The 20,786-nt window shown below is 39.2% G+C and overlaps 1 protein-coding gene across 2 annotated transcripts; it reads left to right on the top strand.

Moving 5' to 3' along the window:
• The first annotated feature begins 2,265 nt into the window (after positions 1-2,265).
• LOC146555120 (regulator of G protein signaling 8-like) lies at positions 2,266-15,596 on the top strand. 2 transcript variants are annotated; one of them, XM_085252955.1, is made up of 5 exons: positions 2,266-2,364; positions 3,065-3,229; positions 9,733-9,798; positions 13,582-13,748; positions 13,981-15,596. In XM_085252955.1, exons 3-5 carry the CDS (start codon positions 9,744-9,746, stop codon positions 14,155-14,157), a joined length of 399 nt encoding a protein of 132 aa, XP_085109081.1. In that variant the 5' UTR covers positions 2,266-2,364; positions 3,065-3,229; positions 9,733-9,743; the 3' UTR covers positions 14,158-15,596. The 2 variants fall into 2 exon arrangements, with proteins under 2 accessions (XP_085109081.1, XP_085109080.1); XM_085252954.1 differs by lacking the exon at positions 3,065-3,229 and having other exon boundaries at positions 2,285-2,364.
• Positions 15,597-20,786: the final 5,190 nt, after the last annotated feature.

The following is a 20,786-nucleotide window of genomic DNA, read 5'->3' as shown; positions in this document are numbered from 1 at the left end:
GCAAACATTCAGTAAAGTTTTGTCAGCCAGAAAGTAAGTTAGGTTTGAAGGTCAGGAGAATGGATGATGGGGATAATATAGTGAATAATTAAAAGTGTAGGAGGCCACTCACAAACAAAGGCATGCTGATTAGACAGTCGCAACACAGGAACGTTGCGGAGGCAGCGTGGATTTGCAAATATACAAACACTGGGCTGCCCAATTAGTTGTTCAGGATGAAACATAAAGGAGGATAACTCAAACAACTCATGTACACATTCTTACTTAGGAGTGTTTCCATGGTGAAAGTAAAAAACTGCCCAACTTTCAACCAGAACACTGGTTTAAGTTTCATCTAGGACTGGCTTTCATTCCTGTTGAGTGAATATTAGGCAGCAAATCTACTTGTTAGCCGGTGAAATCAACTGGTAAAGTCCCAGTCATGCAGGCCTAAAGACTGGTCAGTTACCCTCCCAGTAACCACCAGTCATAAGAATGTGTATTACTTGAGCAGTTGGCATGTAGCACCACAGTGCACGAGGTCCGGAGCTCTGCAGTGAAAACCTCTTTGTGATTGTTTTGTTTGTTAGCAGGTTGCCTGTAGTTTGAGTGACACACCAATTATACAGTCCAGATCAAAAGCTTAAGACCACTTGAAAAATGGCAAAAAATCAGATTTTGCATGGTTGGATCTTAAAAAGGGTCCAAGTAGAGCTTCAACATGCAACAAGAAGAAATGGGAGTGAGACAAAACATTTGTTTTGAGCATGCAATTTATTGAAAACTCTTAAACTGAAACAGGCTGATTTACAGCTGATCAAAACTTTAAGACGTGTCTTTAAAAGGTCACATCTGTGCAAAAATGTGGATTCATTGTCATTTTCTGTCAGGTAGTCACACTGTCATGACGTTCTGATGGTAAAGGCAAAAAACTTTCCCCTTTTGAACATGGTCGGGTTGTTGAACTGCATAAGCAGGGTCTCTCGCAGCACACCATCGCTGCTCAGGTGGGAGGCAGTAAGACAGTCATTTGGAATTTCTTAAATGATCCTGATGGTTATGGAACAAAAAAGTCAAGTAGAAGACCCCAAAATATTTCACCAGCACTGAGCTCTAGGGTCCAATTGGCTGTCCGTCAAGACACTGGGCGATCCTTGACCCAAATTAAGGCCGTTACTGGTGCCAACTGCAGCCCCTTTACAATCAGACGGCATCTGACATTGATGGGCTTCAAAACCATTTTACTTCTTTTATAACATTTAGGTCCAATCAAGAGAGTGTCTCCTGAATTAAATCCTTAATCAACAAATCAGCAAAATCAGCTCTCCTATAAGAACAACTCACAGTTGATACCAATAAAATAACAAAGTGGATTCAAAGTATTACAAAATACTGCAAAAAAAGGAAAAGTGTATGATATTCTGTCACTAGCAGTGATTGCTGTTTTTGTTGCTTTTTTTGGTTGAATATTATGTTGCTATAGCAACAACTAGTCACACAGATCTACAGTAATTATACTCACACATTGTGAAATTTGCCATTTTGTCAGACAGCAAATGCACTTAAAGCATTACCTTCTGGGTTTCTTTTTATTTTAACCATTCCTAAACAACTAGGAATGATATTTACTGCTGTCATTAGTGTCCCTCCTTTGCCTAAGGCCTTAATGCTGATCCCTTTCTATTATACTGGCTCATTTGTACAATTTTCTATATCCAATTGTGGCTCACAAACTCTCAGACCTCCTGTTTCCTATTTCTGAATTTGGCCAGTGTTCTTCTGACAGTTTCACAATTGCTTCCATGAGAAAATACATAAAGCAAATTTTACTGGGTCACTGAAAAGCGTAACACCTACTGCTACAAATAGTGAGGACATGTTCATCTCACTAAATAGCATTAATGATTATCTTAGCCATTTTTTAGTATGAGCAAAGAAAATGTTTGCGCTTTATTGTTAAATCAACAGATTTCTCACATCGGTTGCATGGCAGTCTCGAAGGGCCAAAATCTTAGCCAAACAGGTATGCAGCAGCAGGGAGGAGTTAGGAACTAATGATTTGCTTGAGGTCTATCTTTCTTTCTCAGTTTAAATGATTCACATTTCTAAATGTCTATAAACGCTAGCTTGAGAAACACATCTGTGGAAAGCAACAAAATGTGGGCTTTTGGTGCCAAAGTCCTGTGGCTTCGCTTCTGTTTAAGTTAAAAACTGACGAGTGAAAAGTGACATTTCTGTCAACCCTGGGAACGCCTGTAGCGCAGCTCAACATGCACAGACTTGTACCTGTAAAGTAAGTCAGAGGAAGAAAGAGAAGCCCGACAAGGAGGACACTTATCTGCACAACGGCAGAAAAATACTTTTCGGCAACAGAAAACACATGTTGTAAGTATGAGCTTCAAATTGGCTTCACGCTTCAAGACAAAGAGGTTGTCTGTCAGTGAGCTTTTTGGTACTGTTGAATATTCTCACTGTTTTACTTCCCCTCCGGTCTGCTTTGTTCTTCGGTAATGACTGACTTTCTCTGATCTCGCCCATACAGAAAACATGTTGCTAAAATAAAACTGGAATGTGTTTTGCGGATGGTTTTCTCTTGTCTGCGAGTTGGAGAACAAGTATTTCTGATGGGGCTCCTGTGATCTGTGCCGTTTTTATTGGAACTTTCTTCCTTTGTGTTTCTCAGTATGCCTGCAGCTCTCTTTCCCTTCACTCTTTCCCTCCCAAAGAAAACATGAAAAAGGGCCAAAGACGAGCGAGAATACTTTGAGCTGAATGTGCTCTCTGTTCTATATGATGCACTCCAAAAACTGAGTGCCTGCATTAGGATAGCCTTTCTTCTGATGCCTTGTCCTGTACTTCTGAAGACCTGCTTGATAATGGTCATGAAACTGCAAACAGAACTTAAAGATGTCACAGCCTTAGACTGAGTTTTGTTTTGTTATGAATAATTTTAGGAATTGAATGATTTAGAGCAACAGTGCTTGGACAAGTGAGCTTTTTACACAATTATCTAACAGAAATATGTGCCAAAGCTGTCAGTTTGCACCTTCCTATTAATCTCTTATATGGCATTTTCTTCCTTCAGCATCTTGTCAACACCATAAAAAAGCAAAAGGGTTTGAAAAAGTAAAGACAGCTTCTCATATTGGATGTGCTATATGCATCTGCAAGCTACTTTGAGACCCACCTCCACCCTCATCTCTCGTCTCTTCTTCTTCTGGATGTTTAGCATCAATATCAACACAAGCAGGTCTGTCTTTGCCTCCTCCAGCTAACACACAGCTTTACACTGCACGGCTCCAGACACAGGGACACAGTGCCTCCCCTCACTAACAGCTGAAGTAGTTAACATTCATAACACTATACTACATCATAATAAAGACTAGCAATGATAGTTAGATAAAAGAAGAATAACTACAGGTCAGAGATGGGATATTAAGCCATGACAGAGCAGATTATGGACATGTAGAGAATCCGTCAGGTTGCTGTCTGTGCACGGCAGCCGGGGAACTGTAGCTGAACTGAGCAGAGGGTTCAGAGTTTGGAGAACTAATCTGAGTAAATAAATAGTAACATCTAGAGCACAGCAGTGCAATCAGACAGACCTCAGGCCTGAAAAGCAGAGCTAAGGATGCAAAGAAATGCAGACTGTGAGTGAGTGATCTGTGGGGTTTTTTGTGTGTGTGTGTCTCTTTTGCATTTTCCATACTGCTCTTCCACAATAATTAAATCATTGAGATTCCAGGTATTGTGTTGTTTCTTGTATCCTTTGTTTATTAGTAGGTTTTAAAATGTGTTATCTTCACGATTCGTGATGATCAAAATAATTTCTAAAACAAATGCACCTTTTATAGTGAGTCCTAAATACTTACTTTGTAAAAAAGTTACTTTTCATAGGGGAAATTAGTTGTTAATTAACAAGTCAACTTTGTCAGCATTTGACTTTGTCGTTATTTCTTCTGTTGTTGAACGATGGGGTCAAAATCTTTCCCATCATATCAAAAAATGGTTTCCAGGATTTTCCCCTTATCGAGTCAACCTTAATGCACATTAAAGGACAAGGCGGCGTGGTCTTCCCTTACATTTTTCACTTATTTGAATGGAACGGAATTAACCTAATTTAATTTAAAAGAAGAAAAGGTTCTCTAGTTCATATGCTTACCTTCATCAGGGCATTAATTTGCAGCTAAATGTTTCATAGAATTGAGCAAAAGCAGATGTTAATCTGTTAACTAGAATCTGATAGAAAAATATGGGGGAAATCTGCTAGTTTGCAAGCAACACAAGTCTCCAGCATCTGTCTGTTATGCTCAGTCATTTGGGCAGCTGTCACAGCAGAAAAGTGTGTGACACTAACTCTGCAATGTTGGCTTGCCACAGCAGGCTGGACTCTGCTGCCTGGAGCAGTCTTGCACCAGGTACTAATGCTTGGCTTACAGTGTCAGGCTGATGCTGCTGACTTAATGACATCCTAGAGACAGAAAAAAATCCACTGACATGAGGAAGTGTTCTTGATTTCTATATTTCTCCACACTGACAGCTCTCTATAGCCTAGCATATGGGAAAATTATTCTCAAGCACTGTTAAAGAAATTATGATGCCCATAACTGAGGCTCTAAAAACTGTCCCCAAAAAAGCTCACAGCTCTGGTTGCCAGGCACCCTCTGAATCTCAGACACAGGACATTCATCTATGATGTGCACATTTCTGAGTGTGTATCTTATAAAGAAGCAGGGCAGAGCAGTGTTTAAAGCGTACCCTCTCTGGAGCGCTGTCTTCCAGTGGCTTCAGACACACCAGCAGCTTCTTCTCTGCTGCACCTGCTCCTCTCAGCACTTTCCTTTGTTATTTTCTCAGTTCATTTTCAGTTTTTATTTTTATACTCCAGTCTCAAATATTAGTCCTACAGAAATAGAAGGCCTAACTGTAATTGGCCACCTGGTGACTTGAAATTGTTAAATGAGATCTATTTAGCTTTATACATACAAAAGTTCCAACCTGAACTGTTAAGCATCAGCCAATTTAGCACAAGCTAAAGCAAAAAGCCACAATTCCAAAAAGGTGGGGTACTGTGTAAAATGTAAATAACAGAATGAAATGATTTTTAAATCTCATAAATCTTGATTTTACTTAGAGAACAGGAGAATATATAAAACATATCAGATGTTTTAGGTTGGACATGTTACTTGTTGATAACAAACAACAGCTCACTTTAAATTTGGTGGCGATTTCACTGCGTTGCATGCTGATTTCTGAGAGAGGAATGTTGTCCTGCTCTGGTCTGATGTAGGATTCCAGCTCCTCAACAGTCCTGGATCTTCATTGTCATATTTTCCGTTCCATGATGTGCCCAGTCAGGTCTGACTAAACAGGTCTGGACTGCAGCCAGCTCAGTACCTGGACACTTTTACAACAAAGCCATGCCCTCTTAATAACTCCAGTATGGGGTTTAGCACTGTCTTGCCAAAATACTGTATGCAACAGCTTCCATTAAAAGGATATCAAATCTGGATGGGAGCATATGTGGCTCTAATATCATCTTTACTTCTGAGAAACTCAGTAACAACAGTATCAAAAACATTCAAGCAGGCTCATCTTCAAGTATTTATTGGAACATTTCTTTAACACAGGTAGAATAAAGTCTTCTTTTACGCTTAAAAGCTTGGACGCTTTAGTCCTTGCTCTACCACTTTGTACTGTCAGACTAGTTTAAGAGCATAAAAAGTGAAACCTTTGCTATCATCAGTGCGTCATATTCCTCCCGTCAGATCTTGGCCATTTTTCCTGTTTGTTCCTATTAGTGCTCCCTTAGATCACTTACTTTAAATAGTTCTAAGCCTTATATAATTCAGCAAGTAATTGAAAGCCCACCCCGGGTTATGAATATGTATGTTGTAGTTAGAAGAGCCTGTGGGAATATACAGGAGGTTGCATTAAAAAAATAGTACCTAACAGAATCCTGAGGAGCTGTCACAGATATAAATAGCACACGTTTCCCTAAGCTACTGTACCTGCCTGCTTGCAATCAATATTTATATCTGTCATTGACATTATCTGTAAAGCAGCTCTTATGTCATCCGAATGTCAGATAGCGTGACTAGGTCTTGCCAAGTATTTGATCCTGTGAGTCTGTCGCTGATTTTTTTTATTTATTTGCTCTACTTTTGAGCGTGTTCACTTGCTTTAATTCCTTGAATAACATTTACCGCTCTGACTTATTCTCATCTGGTTCCCTGCTGCTGCAACGACCCAGTTTGCCCACAAGAATCATTAAAGTTTCATCTAATTTAGAATCTCTGAACAAGTGTATTAATGGCAAGAGGATGCTGCTGGTTTGCCATAAAAAACAGATTTCTGACATAAATCTAACTCACTGTAGATGAGTTACAATTAAACTTACAGGCTTTTCAGTCCATGCTAGTACCCCCAGTCCCCACAGCTGTCTAACTGCCATCTGCATAATGTTAGCAGCTCATGTGTAAGATATTTAGTTACTGTTGTTTCCAAACTGCAGTATTGATAATTTTCCTGCATTTGTATCATTTTATATTGATATTTTAAAAGACTATTATGATATTATCTGCTTTTCATCATCAAATTTGGATCTAGGAGAGCCTAAAAACTGTTTTGTAGGGAGTAACCTAATGGCTAAACAAGTATTCTCATAAAAGTAATGCTTCTGCATGAACCCGGTCCTTTTGTTCCTAGTTCTGCTTCCTCCCTTTGTGTACTATCACACTTTTTCCTCACCAGTGAACTATCCAATGTGTCAATATACCCTGCTCTGAAAATTTAAAGCAGCACTTTTTAATGAGTATTGTATCAAGTCAGTTAAACTTCTGGGATATTAATCTGGTTGATTGATTGAGGTTATTGTTAATCAGTTTCAGCTGCTTTGGTGTTCATGAAATTAATAACGGGTGCACTAAGGGCACAGCAATGAGACAACCTCCCAAAAAAGAATGGTCACTGACACTGTCCCCCTCCTCATCTTTTTTGACTGTTTTGGGGTCGTTTTGTATTTGGCTGGTCAATACTGGCAGCATCAAGCAATATCTGGAGTAATCCAACATCTCCAGCATAGCACACCAATATGTTCCATTGCTAGAAGGTTTGCTGTGTCTCTCAGCACAGTCTCAAGAGCATGGAGGAGATTCCAAGAGACAAGCAGTTCATCTAGGAGAGCTGGACAGGGCCATAGAAAGTCCTTAATCCATCAGCAGGACCAATATCTGCTCCTTTGTGCAAGGACGAACAGGGTGAGCACTGCCACAGCTACAACATAACCTCCAGCAAATCACTGGTGTGTTGTCCCTGACCAACCAATCAGCAACAGACTTTATGAGGGTGGCCTGATAGCCCATTGTCCTCTAGTGGGCAGTGTGCTTACGACTCTTAAATTTTGCAATTTTAGTTACAGCAAAGTGGGGGGTTCCTTTGGAGTTTTTGCATTTTTGGACTTTTGACTCTTTCCTGCTCTTTCTGTCAACTGACCTAAACACTCAATTAAAACTGAGGTACAGACTTTTATCCTGCCTCTGAGTGAACTGTTCTGTTCACCCTCCTTTAAGAAGTGCTGGGGTTGCTAGTCAGAAAAAGGCAACTGAACTTCTATAGATATTTTTTTGAAGACATTTTACATCTTATTCAGGAATCTTCTGAAGGAGAAGCATTACTCAATATTATTTTTTTAATACATCATGTTGTATTATTTCTCAATGGAGTTATTTGTTACCCAACTGGTTACATTACATTTGCCTCACTGTGTAACATGAGTTGAAATGCATTGTCAGTTAGAAATATAAACCTTGGGCTATAATCCCACACATTGACAAAAATCTCTATGCTAATCAGAACACACAAGATCAGTCTTTTAATGTTTAAGTTTGAAACAAAACCAGAAACACAATCGAAGGTGAAAACAAGCCCATAGAGACTTTCATTGTAGAAACATGGTCAATGGAGGCTACAAGCAAGCTCAGGCTCTGGATGCAGTGCACGAGTCAGCATACGCTCATCCTGGGTTCTTTGCGACCTTTGTGGTGAAATGTGTTAACACCACAGGGACAATTAACGTAAAAGTGGTTATTATGACAGGTGGCTATCTCTCAAATGTTTCCACAGTACTCTATGCAGTTCTGTGAAAAACTACATACACCCTATGTTTTTGTACATTGTAGAAAAACATTTGGCAGCAATAACTTGAAGTAATTGTTTGTTTGTTTGTTTTTTTAGTTAATTTATTAGACTCTCATGTTGTTGCAAAGGAATTTTGGCATACTCTTATTTACAGCGTTGGTTCAGTTCATTGATGTTTGTTGGCATTCATTTATGCACAGTTCTTCTAAGATCCTGCCACAGCGTTTCAGTCATGTTGACGTCTGGACTTTGAGTGGGCTGTTGCAGTACCATGGTAGTTTTGTTTTTCAGTCATTTTGTGAAAGCTTTGCTGCTGTTGAATGGGATCATTGTTCTTTTCGTTTGCCAAACTTTAGCTGTCAGCACAATGGCTTCTATTTGACTCTAGAACACTTTGGTATAAAGAGGAGTTCAGGATGAACTCAAAGACTGTAAGGTGTCAAGCTCCTGTAGTATAAAAAAAACCCAAATCATCACCCTTCTACCACTGTACTCGGCAGTTGCAATGAAGTATTTGTGCTGATATGCTGTGTTTGATTTGGTGTTGTACTTTATGACCAAACCTTTCCAATTTGGTCCCTCTGTCCAAAGAATTTGGTTGCGGATTATTCAGATGGAGCTTTGCAAACCTTTGCTGCCAAGTTATTGTTAGAGAGAATAGACTTTCTATACTTGTTGTTGTTCTTGTTCAGCTTTTTCCAAATTGCTCTGTCATAAACTTTAATATTTAACACGCTAACTGAGGCCAGTTGACTCTGAGATGCAGCTCTTGGGTTTTTTGCAGTTCCTCTAAACATAAATTTCTCTGGGGGAATTTCTGGGGCATCCATCCACTCCAGGGAAGATTTTGGCATTGTGTTAACACACATCTGACTGCTCCAGACTGCATTCAGGTTCTTATGCTTTTATACAAATGCTCACACTTGATGATGATCATTTAATCAGGTGCAGCACTTATCCTCAAAATTCCTTTTGGAAACAGTAAATATGCACTTCATTTTTCGCATGGCTGTATCATTTGATTAAGCTGATGGTCCCATCCTTCTGGGATGAAATCATGCACTCCTTTTTTTATAGACAACCAATCAAACCAATGATTTTTACATTATGAAGTCAGCATTTATGACATACTTTGTGATGATACGTAAAAGCAAAAAATTGCAAGGAAAATATCTGAATACTTCTTTCACTGCTGTGGGCAGGAATGAACTCACATCCAGGAGAAGCATTGACTGATCTAATATTTGGCATCAGATATCAAGTCATTCACTGTACTGATACCTGGTATTCAATTAGGAGCCAATATCAGCTAAGATGTTACTCATTGTTATTAATTTCATCCTCTAGACTTGGAAATATGACAAGATGAGGTACCCATTTGGAGTTTTATTAAACTGACAATATGAATGATTTATATCAGTTAATTTAAAAAGTGACGTTTAAGAGATAAAACGTTAATTAGTTAATCTAATGTAATAAGTAGGTACAATTTGGGATTTAACTTTTTATCAGCTTATCTCTGACGTGAATGTGCCCTGGTCCTTTGTACAGAATGTACACTGTCTGTTTGACAAGATGTACGTTTCATGAAGTTTTTTCAATTTTGCTCTGCAGAGCTCCTGTTAATGATGTCATTGATGGCGTGGGGGGAGTCATTTGACCGTCTTCTGGAGTGTAAAAGTAAGGCCACTTACTCCTCTCATTGTCCTGTCAAAGGCTGCTCTCTCTCAATTCCTCATCCTCTCTCTCTGTCTTTTTTCTTTTCTACCTTCTCAATTCTGCACCGCTCGGCCCTGCAAATCTTGGTGAATTGCCCTCGGGACTTCTTTAGGAGGATCGAGGATATATTCTCCTCTCAAGTTCATCAAACCCATTTGGAAGATATATTTAAGGAGGACGACACTGGCCGAGATAAGAAGCGTAATCTGAGCTGCCGGTGTAGATAGGATGATTTCAACCAACTCTTATTCATTTATAAAGCCGGCACCCGCTCGCGGCTATCACCTGACCACACTCCTGCCCTTTTTTTGAAAATGACAGAGGTGGCAGATAAGTTCTTTCTTTTTCTCACTCTTTACGCTGCCTTTCGTCTCTCATCACTCCACTGAAATGAACTCAGCCCATCTGTAATATTTTAGCCTGTTGTCTTCGGCATCAAGATTGACTGCCCTCCAGAGTATAAATTTCATCTCGCATTCCATTTGCTCCATTTCCCTTTGAAGGACTGCAATGACACGTTTGATAAACAGGTAAACAGGGGCAGAAAAAAAAGGAAAAGAAAAAAAATCTAATGCCATTCATATACCTTTACGTCTCATGCGAATTTAACTCAGCTCTGTTGTGATTGAAAGTTCAGATATGGAGTGATTTGTAGACGGGAACAAGCGGCCTCTGGATGTGTTTTGTTTCCTGTCAATTACTGTCAGAGCGCCAGCTGTGATTTATGTAAAGCGATTTCTGTGAATAACACTGGTGCTCGCAGTTAGCTGCTTGTTTGTGCTCCCCTAAGACGAGCTGAGTATTTAACACCTGCGTTGGCATCAGAGCTCCATGAATACGCCCATAACAAAGGTAAGGAGTGTGGGGAGCAGATAACAAGAAATATTGGTGTGTGCAATTATATGATGCAGAAGCAGAGCACGCGGGGTTCGGTTTTTGAAGGTTTTGAAGTTAAAAGGGCCTCCAGACATGCACCACAATGCCTGGCAGTTTTCTGCATCGTCTCTTTGTTCACTGCCTTCTTTGAGCTTACGAGCACTGTTAGGAGGAAAGGAGAATGTGAGAGAAAGATACAGAATTGCTTAACCTTCAGAGGAGGCTTGTTGCTCTCATGAAATTTACCTAAAATACTTTATAAATTTGAAAGTGAATGATTCGTTTAAATTTGCTTTCACCCAATATTTTGTCCCTGTCGTCAGAAAAACTTGTTCCTGATTCAAGAGCTTACAGCAGTTTACAGTGAACAAAAGAGGCCTCTTTTGAAGAGCACAGGGTAGAAGTTTCTGGTGACAGACAGTGAAATTGAAATAGCAGAAAAGTCCAAATGAGCTGCTGTTTCCTGTAGATTAGATATGTGAATCCTTCAAATCAGTGTAAAAAGTTATTTTCAAGTTTACGTCCATGCTACCATCTTGGATCTTTCATTTATTTGCACTGAAATCAGCCGCAATGACTGCGATGAATCATGACGATGCGCATGGATGTAAAATAGCCATCTAATAAGCTAATTCACTCTGAAATGATCATCTAAAGAGGTGGATAGAGTCCCAGGAATGGTAGAGCATAAGTTTCAGACCTTCAGTCTAAAAGAACTCATTGACTTGTATAATTGGCGATTTGGTTCTGCTCTGAGTCCTCCCCAGTCGGGAGAGCAGTAGTAGCTTCCCTCAGTACTAGGGATGGGTATCGTTTAGGTTTTATCCGATACCGGTGCCAAACCGCTACTTTTGAAACGGTGCCGGTGCTTAAACGGTGCTCAAACCGGTGCTTAAAGAATGGAGAACACAAAATTGGTCCAAAAACCTCTCATGTTCAGCTGTGTTTGCTAGTTCACCTTACATGCGTTAATTTAATAACGTGGTTAGCGTACTCAACGTAAATTACACACGAACAACATTAAGCTACTCATGCAGAGAAGCTGCTGCTGCTGCCATCATCATCCGTCATCATTTCTGCTACCCTGACAGGGCTAGGGGCCAGGACTCTACTCTTCGGGTTTTTGGGGATGTTGCAAATTCTGGTTCCGACAATAGGCACCACACCCGCAGTAGATGTGCTCGGTGTGAGGTCTCGCAGCAAGCTATCAAATACGGCACATTTCTCGGCTTTTAAAAAAAACGCTATGCATCGCCAGGTGTTTCATCGGATTTGAGGTGTTACCTCCTTTGACAGTATCACAGTATCAGCTTAAAGCACTTGTTGCAGGCTGCTGAGTTTGCATCTTTTGCTGTGAAGTACAACCAGACTTTTGACCGCTTCGCCTTGGGCATTTTTAATCTGTAGCTCTGCTCTAAAAGAACGTACATACCTGGACCCACCTACTATCCTCGGAAACGTAAAATGATTGGCTAGAATCTAAAGTGTATCACAGCTCAGGAAAAAAAAAAAGCACCGAAATAAAGCACCGAAATGTGCACTGCTTTTCGGTCTGGTTACTACCGTTTATGTCAGAACCGGTACCCATCCCTACTCAGTACAGAGAGCAATTGTCATCAATGACATGACACTGATGAAGTCAAAAATAAAGTTAATAGCGTGAAATAGATGAGCTGAGGTTTAGGTGGGTTGCAAAGTAGCTTACAGATGCAGCATGATTAGGAAGGCTGCCAAAAGTAATGTAATGTTCAACAAGATCATTTTTAATTTAACTATTCAACAAGCTGTTTTTTTTTCTATCTTGTACCTTGCCATATGTGGTTATGGTTTAAAAATGATCCTATTTTGGCTCTGTCAGGTCTCATGGCATTTTGTGAAACAGTCATATAAAAACTTTAAAAAATAAATATTTTGTGGTCTTTGTGGGCATAAATTATTACGCTTTTCCTGTCTCTGAACAACATGTATTTGTAGTGATGCATTTCAAATTTGTGTCACCATGGTAACTAAGAAAACAGCATCTGGCAGCAGCTGTATTTGAACCCAAACCATGATAACAGTGACATACTGTATTTGTAGTGAACAATGTATTTATCAATCAAATGATATTTGTAAAACTCTCAGGCAAGAAAGTTTACGTGGCTCCCTCCTCCACTACCCCACCGCTGTTTTGGAACAATTTTGAACCTTTAGAAAAAACACTTCACTTGATAGCATAAATGTGAAAGCACACAGCAATAATCAAACCATGGTTCAAATATATTTCTTTTTAAACAGCTGTCTAATCAATAATCTTTTTTTCCAAGACATCAAAGTAACAACTATCAGTAAGCACAAGTGAAACCAATGATTTAAGCATAATTTTTCCACAGCTTACATAGTTAATAATAATTCCAGCAAACGTGCTTTTGAGGAATATAAGGGTTTGTTTTTTTTTAATAATTTATGGAATTGAAAATCTAGACTTTTTGATGGACACAAAACCACTAGCAAATTTAGACAATTTGGAATAATTTATATAACACTATAAGACACTTTTAAAAGAAAATATAATCATGTAACGGCCTATGACATGTTATGATTCACAAATAATAGGCTAAAGTGCCTTTACTGTATGTTTAGGGTGTTACCAGATATACTGTTTTATATATGCAGTTGTTAGCATCACAAATGTCAGCTACCTGAGCTCTGGAAGCGACTGATTGAGTTTTGTGGTGTAATACAGATGAGGGAAAAAAAATCCAACCTGTGAAGTTATAAAACTGTAGCAGTTGAACACACAGGTCCTTAAAAATTCAAGTCTTTACTTCTTCAGGGTTTGAAATGAAACTGTCTGTATTTCAAAGTGCTTTTGTTGTTTTTGCACAGCTGGCCAGCTGGTGTTTGAGGACTTCTTGAGGACAGAGTACAGTGACGAGAACCTTCTTTTCTGGCTGGCCTGCAAAAAGTACAAGAAAATAACCAGAGTGACAGAAATGACCATTGCTGCCAAACGGATATACACTGAGTTTGTCCAAGTTGGTGCACCTAGACAGGTATGGCTTTTGTGAATTGAGGAGTAAACAAAGTCAGACCTGTGTCTCTACAAATCACCCCCGGTTGGAGGTGATTTGACTCACTTTTACTAGAAAAACATTCAAATAAAAGGAAATCTTTCACTCTCTGTTATTCAGTACTAAACAGTTTATCTTTTACAGTTAAACACATGATGTAAAAATATATTCAGAAAGAAAGGGTGAAATAAAAGCTGCTGTTTTCTGAACCTAGATAAACATTGACTCTGTGACCAGAGAAGAAATCAGTAAAAATATCTCTCAGCCGGGGCCAAATTGCTTCGACGGGGCGCAGAAACTGATATATGGCCTGATGGAAAACGACTGTTACCCACGATTTCTGAAATCAGAAATCTACCAAGATCTCCTGGAGCCGGCTGAACAGCAATGAAAGTAAGATGAAGAAGAAGAAGACAAAAAAAAACATGGCTGACACCTCTTTGAATGATTGATTTTGCACCTCAGAAGACAGGGCTGCCTGTCAGACGAAGGAGGAGTGAAAGGACATACAGAGCTGTTGGTATGGAGACTGACAGGATCTAAAAGCCAAACATGATCTAAATAATGTATTAAGCTGCTTTTGAAGTCAATTTTTGTTTTGGATTTGATGGTGCACAAAACGCCTGTAATTCAAAAAAAAAAAAAAAAAAAGATATCACGCCTTGAAAAGTTGACATTTGTTTGGATGAACATCAAGGGTAAATTCTGTCATTTGTAAACACTCCTCCTTAAATGATTTAGAATATGTTTTGGGAAAGTTAATTTTTCATTACACTGTCTTTTGGTATCCAATCACACAAACTAATAAGATGTGAACAGTACCTAAGCAATATGATAGGATGTAACAGGTGATGTCATCTCTTTGGCCTGATGAAATTCTCTTTGTGTATATTTGAAAAGTGTTTTTTTATGGCAGTAGGAAATGTACAAAAATGTTCTATTGTTGCAGCGGTGAATCACACGGGCTTAGATTTAGTTTAGTCTGGCTGTACATAACCTGCTGCCTCTGGAAAGAGTTTGTTTGCTGCACAGCTTGGAAACAGGCTGCCAATCATCTGATTACTGTACAATGTGATACCACCGGACCATTGTACGCTCCCTGTCAAAATATTGACAGTAAATATCGTATTAAAAGAGCACTGTATTGTTGTTTTTGTTGGATAAATCCTGCAGCTGCTGTGGCTGATTAGTGGTTAAAAAATAGTTCTACGCACGAGCCTGTGTGTTCGCAAATGAGTGTGTGTGGCCTTCACTGTGGCCATTTTGTCAAATGATGTGTCAAGCACCTCTTCTATATGAGCATGCACAGAGCCTGAAGCACAAAGCCTGGGTTAACAGCAAAAAGTTGATGAGCACCATTGTGATACCCGTTATGTCTAACTGGAGTTTTTGCATTTGACAAACCAGCTAACATAAAACTTGCTTTGTAATATCAAGTTTGGCGTTTAGGACCAGCACAGTTCAGCTGGTTTGCTAAAACAGAGTGGTGAAATAAATACATTCACTTATAAGAATAAGAATTGTGTGTAGCATGTGGACATTATCAAAGATGGACTTAGATTCCAGGCCTAAAAAGGTTAGACAGAAGGAAAATGCCTTAAACTTGCGTTCTGTTTAACTGCCAGTAGGGGGCAAACTCTAGAAGTCTGTAAGAAAATGATTTGACCTCAATAAATACTTTACAGATGAGTTTATGGCTCCAGTCACTAATTTCAGATCATATTTAACAAAAAGAAACAAACAAAGAAAACAATTTTCTAAATTAGAGTTATTCTAAAAGCCAGAGCTGAGGATTAATAATTGGCCTATGAGCATGAGGTTTCACAGTCAGGCATGCCTCCTGCTTGTCATGTTCCGTTTCAAGATGGTGAAGGTAAAAACACTCAACCTGAGGACTTACGTGGACCATTTCAAAAAGAAATGCTGCTGTCAGCACGACTCTTTGGCCTTTTTTGTAGGAAATTGTAGGAAATACACATGTAAAAATGTCTGGAAACGTTCTGGTAGCTTGTTGCAATGATTGTATTGTAATTATACAATACATTTATTTTATTAATTTATTAATTTTATTGTAGACACATTGTAAAATACAGAAGACTCTATAGTATATAGTATACTTTGTTATAAATATACATTTAGGGCGCTCAACTGTCGTCTTTTCCAGGTTAATTCTGGCCTCTGATGTTTGACACCCATTTTATACCGTCTATGGTAGGTTTGCACTCTTGCCTTGACTGTTATATTTTTCTTATAATCTCTAAAACTGTAAATGACTTGCTCCAGTTGCCTGAATCAGGTCCGTGTTTGCACAAATGGAGAGTTAAATGTCACGTGTCACAGTGAGCCTGACGCAGACAGCCTAAGTTAACAGATAAAGTTTAAACTCATCATCTCTAGATAACATTTGTTGATGAAGGCTAGGTCAAGCTTGCTCCATAGATAGTACACCCCTCAGAAGTAAGGTAAATAACACCTAGTTTGAGCCACTTTGGGTATGAAGACATATTGTGTCCTTGTGTGGTCTCGTTGAAAAACAGGCTTTAAGAGAAACAGAATCTCTGCTGTTTTATTCTCAAGCAAAAAAAAAAAAGAAAAAAAAAGAATTAAAATAAATTACTCGCAAAAGTGTTTTTGAGGACGAAAAAAAGCTTCTACAACTTTCTCAAAAGTGTTGTTTAAAGTACAACCCATACTGTAGCTACTGAGGTGTGAAAGAAGGACAACAGGGACCTAACGACGGTGATAATACTACAAATGTTCAGGGCTGCATTACATGTGTAAAAAAAAAAAAGTTCATATATTTGTGACATGACTTATATCAACTAATGGTTACTTCCATGGCCTCTGTGAAAGAGGCTTAAATCTAAGAGCCAAGCTAACTAAAGATAATGTCAGTTTTCAAGATGTTCATTATAAAAATATAAAAGTCTTCTGCCACCTTATAAGTGGTTTAAAGCATTTTGAGGATATGACCTCAAGTGCTTTCAAGTGCAAATAGAGCCTGACAAGAGGTTTGATTTCCTCTATGGAGGACAGTCACTGAGAATGCAGAAGAGATACTGTAACCATACATGAAGAGCTGATGAACTGCAAGTGCTGAAGAGTCATGAAAAGCTTACTCTGGAAATTTTGGAATGAAACTGAAAATGTAAGAGGCCTTTCAAAGAGAAAAAAAGAAAAGCATACACCGAGGTGCTCTCCAAAGTTACTGATTCAGCTATATGAATGCTTCTCCTAATCAGCACACCACAGCCTGCTATGAAAAGTAAACAAATCCAACAATGGACATCAAGAGTCCTGGGCCTGATTTTATACAACAAGTGTAAAAAACATGGAAAGTAACATGTTCCAGCAAGGAGTCACTATTTGTAAGTGATTTAAGACTTAATTCCATAGTGATTTTTTTCATAGGGAGCTAATGTCACTGAATAAGACTGGAATAATTTCCATCAGCCATTCTCAAAGTCAAAGTGCTGCAGCCCACTTCAAAAGCAGAAAATCCCACAGAGGCCCATCTGACCATAAATGTTCGGTTGAATCCAAATACAAGAGAAACTGAAGTATCTATCTATCTATCTATCTATCTATCTATCTATCTATCTATCTATCTATCTATCTATCTATCTATCTATCTATCTATCTATCTATCTATCTATCTGATAGATAGATCAAGAAAACTGTACATACCTCTGTACACTGTACACTTGCAGTATACGTTTGGTCCACCAGAGGGCCACGGTCTACATAATGGGAATCAGTGATTTACATGAATTTTCCATAACACATAGCACCACTGCATCATCCATGTAAGCAATGAAGCATTCTTCATACTCTTGTAACTTCAATATGTGAAGCAAGCTGACACCACCATGCTGGTTAAAATAGTTATTTATTTACTTGTTTATTTTTTATTTATTTTTTGTGGGGGAGGGGGGTTATGGGTAAAAAACATTTGCTTTTAAGCATATAGTAAATTCCAGCTGAAGTGACTTTTTCTAAAAAAAAAATAAAAATTTAAAAAATTTAAAAAAAAAAAAAAGAAGAAGAAGAAGAAGTGAGTTTATTTCTCAAGTTTGCAGCCCATGCTGATTGAACATGTCCCTTTGATGGAGATGCAGGAGGTTCTCGGTTCAGTTCAGGTAAGAGTGACGATTGGACCCAACATTCAGAAGACTGCTTCCCTCACACACGTGTCCTGCGTTCAGTTAATGGGTGCTTAGTGAAGGTTAGAGAGGATTTTTCATTCTTTCCATCACGTTCTCTCATGCACATAGAATAAAATAGCCCTTTACAATGGAACATATATTGCACAGATATCGTTATAGTGAAGAATGCTCAAATTAAGCACGGTGCATGTAGAGGTAATGCCTCTAAACCAAAAACTCAGGCTTCAGCTACCAAAGAGATGTCAAAAGGACAGATATGGATATCCTTAATATGGTCCTGTCAGGCAAACAGCCATGATCCGTCTTTCAGATTTGCTGCTTCCAAGAAGAATCCAGATCTGAGGGAGGGGAGCTAAACCAGCTACCTGGCTATAGAAGGTGGACTGACAATCAGAATTATCTCTATTGGCCAAGTATGTGCACACATACAAGGAAACGTGCTATTATTTTGGTCCCAGTGTTCATAACAGAACAGACAATAGACAATAGTGACAATAACAACATGGCACAGACAATAACAATATGTATAGCATAATCTGCAGGATGGCTGCTGTGTTGCCTGGGGTTACTCCTCGTCCCCTACCCATCCCTGTGGCTTGTCATGTCTTCCACAATGTTGTGCTGTGAACATTCATGTGCTTTTTTTGTGCAGAGGAGTTTTTTTGTTTCCTGTTCTCGTGCTGTCCTACCATGGAAGCACAGAATGAGTGGAGGTCTCTTTTTTTCCTCTTGTACCTTCCCGTTGTTGTGTACATTTCAGTCAAAGGAGCTTGCAAAGAAAAGCGTCTGGACTTCTTTAAGTTGCTTGAAGATGTTTCACCTCTCATCCGAGAACCTTCTTCAGTTCAGAACTGAAGCTTCTTCAGTTCTGAACTGAAGAAGCTGACCTGGATGACTGAGAACCTTCACAGACATATGTACATTTCAGTGTTTTTCTGCAACGCTACTGTTACGGATTCAAATATTGGGGATGGATACAAGAGGAAAAACCACAATAACAACACTGGTCCGGCCAGGTTGAGTCAAACAATGATTTTAATGATCACACGCGTGGGAGATGGACACCATACGCAGACAGCATCAGATCTCAAAATGGTGGAGCATTGATCAAACTCTTATAGCCTCTAGTGGCCCCCACCTTATCATAAAAGCCTAAACATTCACATGCTTTCTCTCACACAGCGCCTAAGCTACGACCTTGGCTCCCTGTTTATCTGCTCCTGCCGAGATGGAGCAGAAAACTCCAGTATGTTCTTGTCATGGTCCTGGGCCATGTGGGCCCAGTATTCTTAGTTTTCATGTATTTTTGTATTTTGTTCTTTATTTAGGCCATGCTTCCTGGGTTGATCTGTTACGTTGTTCCTTATGTGTTTTCCCTTCGTGACTCTTACCCCCTGTGTGCCCCTCTGTGTATTTATGAGCCCTCGTCTCTCTTTGTGCTTTATTCTATGTTTTCCCCAGCCCGTTATGTCTGCGTTCTCCCCGTGCTCTCTCTCCTCCTGTTTGAACCTCTGTGTACTTCCTGCTTTACTTTGCCCATCTCCCATCAGTGTTACGTTCACTCCTGCCGTGTCTTGTTATGATTATCAGTGTCACCTGTGTTCCCCGTGTGCATCCACTTCCCCTGATCATCCCTCATGTGTATTTAGTCTCTGTGTTTCGTACAGTCTGTGTCGCATCGTCTGTGTTCTCACCTCCATGTTTTCACGGTCAGTCCTTGCAGTGATCATCATAGTCTGAGTTTTCTTAGTTTGTCGCAGTATTAGTTTTCCCAGTTTAGTTATAGTCTAGTCACGCCATCCCTGCTTTGTTTGTGCACTTTGTCTTCAGCCATAATAAAGGCTCGCTTTCTGTTAAGTCCACTCCCGTCTACTCACTTGTGTATGCACCTGGGTCCATCACACACACCACCGCGCGGCCTGTCTCTGCAGACCGTGACAGTTCTGTTCTATTCCAATCAGACAAATAAGGCGATGACTTTCTGCGAACAGTATTTCTTATAACTCAGCAGTATAATGCATCATAAAACAATATCCTTCATTCACAATGTAATGCAAATCAGTTTAACAAATGCAATAATTATCACCTTCTTCTAATTCAGGAGAATAATGCAAACTAAAACTACATAATAATTCACAATCTTTAATTAGGGGTCTAACATGGCATAAAAATAATATTATAATCTCACACTACCGATCTCCGACTTGTAACCCCATGTGATGTCTGTGTTATGTGTGTAAGGTCAGGTGGGGGGGGGGGGGAGGGTTCCCATTTCACTGCAGGGCAACCTGCTTGTGACAAATAAAGCTTTCATTCATTGATATTCACTGTCATGGTGCAGAGTGCAAAGATGGCCCAGCATCTGCTACTTTGAACGGTGAATTATGCAAAGCTATTCTGCTACCACAGACGAGTTCAAGAATAACTACATGAAGTTGGAAATGAGCAGAACAGGTCCTCCTTGGGTTGCTAACAACTCCAGTAGTTAGCATGAAACTTGTTAATAAATGATGATCTTTCCAAATGTACCGACTCTCTGTGGACATCTGTGTTTCTTAAGCATAGTCAGTCATGCGCTTTTTAGTGGCTTCTGTTATATTGTGTTACTTTAACAGCAGAGTAGAGCTTACAGATATTAATCTTTTAGTGGTTACAAGCATCCCACACAACAGCAAAGTATGTAAATGTGTCATTTATTTTCCCTAAAAGGCAAAATATCTGTTTTCATAGCACAACAAAAAAAGACAAGAAAAGTATAAAGTAAAATGTAACAACACACATTTCTCATGACGGAAATTAGCATCTAATTCCCAACTACCGTCATTTATAGTAAAAGGGAAAAAAAAAGATGTAT

Source organism: Mchenga conophoros, linkage group LG17, assembly GCF_057382185.1.
Source record: "Mchenga conophoros isolate Kocher_MC1m ecotype Shallow Benthic linkage group LG17, M_conophoros_male_GT1.1, whole genome shotgun sequence".
Lineage (NCBI taxonomy): Eukaryota > Metazoa > Chordata > Actinopteri > Cichliformes > Cichlidae > Mchenga > Mchenga conophoros.
The sequence above is the reverse complement of the archived record's forward strand: the minus strand, read 5'-3'. Positions and strand labels throughout refer to the sequence as shown.